Source organism: Myotis davidii, unplaced genomic scaffold (genome assembly GCF_000327345.1).
Source record: "Myotis davidii unplaced genomic scaffold, ASM32734v1 scaffold425, whole genome shotgun sequence".
Lineage (NCBI taxonomy): Eukaryota > Metazoa > Chordata > Mammalia > Chiroptera > Vespertilionidae > Myotis > Myotis davidii.
The window spans coordinates 3,964,636-3,968,376 of NW_006296413.1; the positions used below are offsets into that span (position 1 = coordinate 3,964,636).

General features: G+C 59.3%; 2 protein-coding genes across 2 annotated transcripts in view; one reads left to right on the forward strand and one right to left on the reverse strand.

The window, feature by feature from the left end:
- The window catches only part of NAALADL1 (N-acetylated alpha-linked acidic dipeptidase-like 1), a gene marked incomplete at its 5' end in the record, with an annotated part of 13,132 nt that extends 10,943 nt beyond the window's left edge, over positions 1-2,189 (forward strand). The window contains 5 exons of the mRNA XM_015568974.1: positions 118-209; positions 297-387; positions 1,083-1,164; positions 1,247-1,428; positions 1,475-2,189. Coding sequence (XP_015424460.1) covers positions 118-209; positions 297-387; positions 1,083-1,164; positions 1,247-1,428; positions 1,475-1,699 — 672 coding nt within the window. The remainder of the gene's footprint in view (positions 1-117; positions 210-296; positions 388-1,082; positions 1,165-1,246; positions 1,429-1,474) is intronic.
- SAC3D1 (SAC3 domain containing 1) lies at positions 2,182-3,741 on the reverse strand (the record flags this gene model as incomplete). The annotated part of the gene is made up of 2 exons (XM_006771716.2): positions 2,182-2,782; positions 3,609-3,741. Coding segments are annotated over 2 exons (636 nt in total), but the record flags the coding sequence as incomplete, so codon positions are not given.

Sequence of the window (3,741 nt, forward strand, 5' to 3'; positions counted from 1 at the left end):
CTTGTAGGACCCGCAGGACTGTGCGTTGGCTGGGGACTAGGGTGGGCCGGGCAGAGGACCCGTCAATTGTTGGGTCGGGGCGGGGCCAACCCCGAGACTACATTCCCCTCTGGTCAGATCCCAGCACCAGGCCCCGGCAGCCTCAGCATCTACGACAACTGGATCCGGTATTTCAACCGCAGCAGTCCCGTGTATGGCCTGGTCCCCAGGTGAGCCCGGGGCTGGGGCCAGGTCCAGGGCCCCGGGCGGGCGGGCCGGCCCAGCAGCCTCCAGCCCATCCATCTTCCTTCCCGCAGTGTGGGCTCTCTGGGTGCTGGCAGCGACTACGCGCCCTTCATTCACTTCCTGGGCATCTCCTCCATGGACATCGCCTACACCTATGACCGGGTGAGCCGCACCGCTCCGTCTCCCAGCTCTGTACTTTGCTCCACTCGCCAGCCCCCGCCTCTCCTGCCTTCTCTAGAGCAGCCTGAGTCGGCTCCATCACTCAGTAGCTGTGCTACCTCGCCCAACTTTCTTCTCTGAGAATCTGCTTAGGCTCATCTAACATCGAATTTAAGACGCTATTGACTGTGAGATGCACATGACATGCACTCTTCAGGAGGGGGGCACTGCACTGCCAATGAAGCGTAGAATGACACTGACTGTAAGCATCCTGATTCCAGAATCTTTAAATAGGAAAAAAGTTTATCTCAGAACAGATTAAATGCACTGGTGTGAGAGTGAATGAGACAGGGTTATAGAATACCCAGCCTGTGTCTCCAAAAGTCTCTCCCTTCCTGTTCCTGGGTAGCGAAGGTAGATTTAAATCCTGTGCGACTCCAAAGCTCTGGGCTCTTCATGTGAAACAGGAAACTGGCACCTGACCCAGCTCTGCCACTTATTAGCTGTGTGATATCAGGCAGGTTACTTACCCTCTCTGAGCAGGAGTTTCTTCTTCTATAAAGTGGGAATTCTAGGAACTACCTCATGGATGGGGCAATGGTTTGAGAGAATGTCTCTATATACATTGTAGCTCACTGTAGGCACACCTCCCCCACTTCCCATCTCAAGCCTGTCACATCTGGACTTTGTTTCTCCAGAGCAAGACCTCAGCGCGGATCTACCCCACCTACCACACAGCTTTCGACACCTTTGGTTACGTGGACACGTTTGTGGACCCCGGTGAGGACAGGGTCAAGAGCATCCTGAGGCTGGAGGAGGATGGGCTGAAGATAGAGCCCTGGCCTTGTCGCCCTCTGTGCAGGCTTCAGCAGCCACCAGGCCGTGGCCAGGACGGCGGGGAATGTGCTTCTTCGTCTCAGTGACAGCCTTTTCCTGCCTCTCAACGTCAGTGACTACAGTGAGACCCTCCGAAGCTTCCTGCAGGCTGCCCAGCTGTACTTGGGGCCCCTGCTGGAGAGGCACAGCATCAGCCTGGATACGAAGGCCCCCTGACCAGAGGCACAGGGCAGCCTGAACTCCCCGGGCTGAGATGCTGGCTGCACCGATGCTCCCTATTTCTCCTGGTAGCCACGTGCTCTGGGCTCCTCGTAAAAGCGTCGTAGCTACATTCCCAGGCCTGGCCAATGCCTTTCTCAGGGCCAACGACACAGACCCAGGATCTGCGGCCTGGGCTGAGGTGCAGAGGCAGCTCAGCATTGTGGTGGTGGCCCTGGAGGGTGCAGCAGCCACCCTGAGGCCTGTGGCTGACCTCTGACCCCAGCCTTCCTTCCTCAGCTCGCCACTACCCCCCCTTATCTGAACCCTCTCCCCACTCGTTTTCTTTGGGTGTCCCAGTCTTCCCTGATGCCAAGGGAGGTCACACTCTGGGATCCTTTCCAGCTTCTGGGGCAACAGCTCAGGGCCCTACCAGTTGTGGTCACCTGAGGGGAGTGACAAGCCCTGAATGAATCTCCCTCATCCTGGCTGTTGGGTGAGAGGGTGGAGAAAAGGAGGCAGGGATGGTGGGAATGGCCAAACCCTCAGTTGCTCTTGGTGGTGGGTGGGTGAGGATAGTGTACATGCCAACCTTAGATGCCAGCACCCGAGTGCACCAGGGCTACTCCTCAGGGACCAGCAGGGAAACTGAGGCCCAGGGCAAATAGGGCCTTGCCCACTCTGGGTTCCTCCACCCTCATACCTCACATTTCTCAACTCCTTCCTGCCCTTCCCCAAATAAATCAAGCCTAGCTATTGTCCTTACAAAACCAGTTCCTTTTATTGTGTGGGAATCATGAGACAAGGGGCCTGAGCGCTCAGACCCGGCCCTGGGCTCAGGGAGAAGGCACAGCCCCTCCTTACTCAAGGGGCTTGGACCTGTCCCCACCCACCTCTTCCTCCTCCGCCATGACTACTTCCTCCAGGGAGCGCCCGCCAAGCTTGCTTCCCACCAACACTCTGCAGGTCCCAGCGGGCGGCAGCCCCTCCTCAGCGTAGTGACCCCTCTGGAACACAACTCTGTCCTGGCCAACCAAGGGCAGCCCGTGGGCCTGGCACAGGTCCCGTGCCTCCTCGGGCCCATCCAGGGCCAGCAGGTGGACCATGTATCCCAGGGGTAAGGTCTGGCCCTTGGGGGTGCTCAGGGCACGATTAAGGCAGGCCAGGGCTCTGCGGCGGGCATGGCCCACATGGCACTGCACGGCGCAGCTCTGCAGGTACGGCAGGGTCCGGAGCAGGCGGAACAGGCGGGCAGCATTGCCTTCCCGGAAGGCTGCGTCCACAGCCAGGGCCGTGCGTAGGGCTGGGCAGGAGCGCAGGGCAGCGGGCAGCTGCAGAACACTGTGAAGGGCCTCCACTGAGCCTGTGAGGGTAGAAAGCTGGGATGAGGACCACAGGAGTCTGCCAGGCCCACGCCCAGCTTTCATCCCATCCGCTTCTGCCTCCCTCCCCCACCTGAGCCCCCAGGGGTCCAGTCCTCCACCAGGCCCACCTCCCACTCAGTCCTGCTACCCACCCACCCGGCCTCGCCCCTCCCCTAGGCCAAGCACACCTTCACCTTTCCCTCAGCCCTTCCTGGGCCCTATCTGACTGAGGCTGCCCCTTCAAACAGTTCGGATCCTGATAATAAAGCGAAGCAGTGTTCACGCATGAGGGGGAAAGGCCCAGATCATTTAACAACTTGCCTGAGACTTGAAGTGTCCTACAGTTCGTATGTAGTAGGACCAGAGCAATGAAATCCCAGTTTTCTGACTTGAAACCCAGTTCTTTCTCCACTGCCCCACCTGCCCCACAGACCAGGGCCCCGGCTGGGCACCATCCTCCCTGTCCCTTTGGCAAGGCCATTTCTTCGAGGAGGTACTGGCCCTGCTTGCCTTCCAAGAATCAGACACCTGGGACCTTCGGCCGCTTTTGTAGGCTGAGGCCTCTGACCCGTCAGTGGGTGAAGTCAACAGCATTTTATTACATTTAAATAGGATATTACTTATCAGAAGGCACCTCCGGCCACAGAAAGGACCTAAATGTCTTGGTTGGTGGATCCTGTGCGCTGACTTGACACACATTTAAGCGGGGGGAGGGGGAGGGGTAAGGGTGAGATTGGAAAGCTTCTCCTTCCTTCCCGGCATCCACTGTCCACATGCAGGGAACCCACCTCCGCGTCCTGTCCCGCCGCGGGGGCCCCGACTCACCCAGGTTATAGAGCAGGAAGAGGCCCTGGAAGGCGGCCTGGCGGGGATGCGGCCCTGCGCCCCGCGCGTAGCAGCGCCGCAGCGAACCGAAGCCCTCCTGCACCTGGCCCTGCAGCAGCGCCCGGTCCACCAG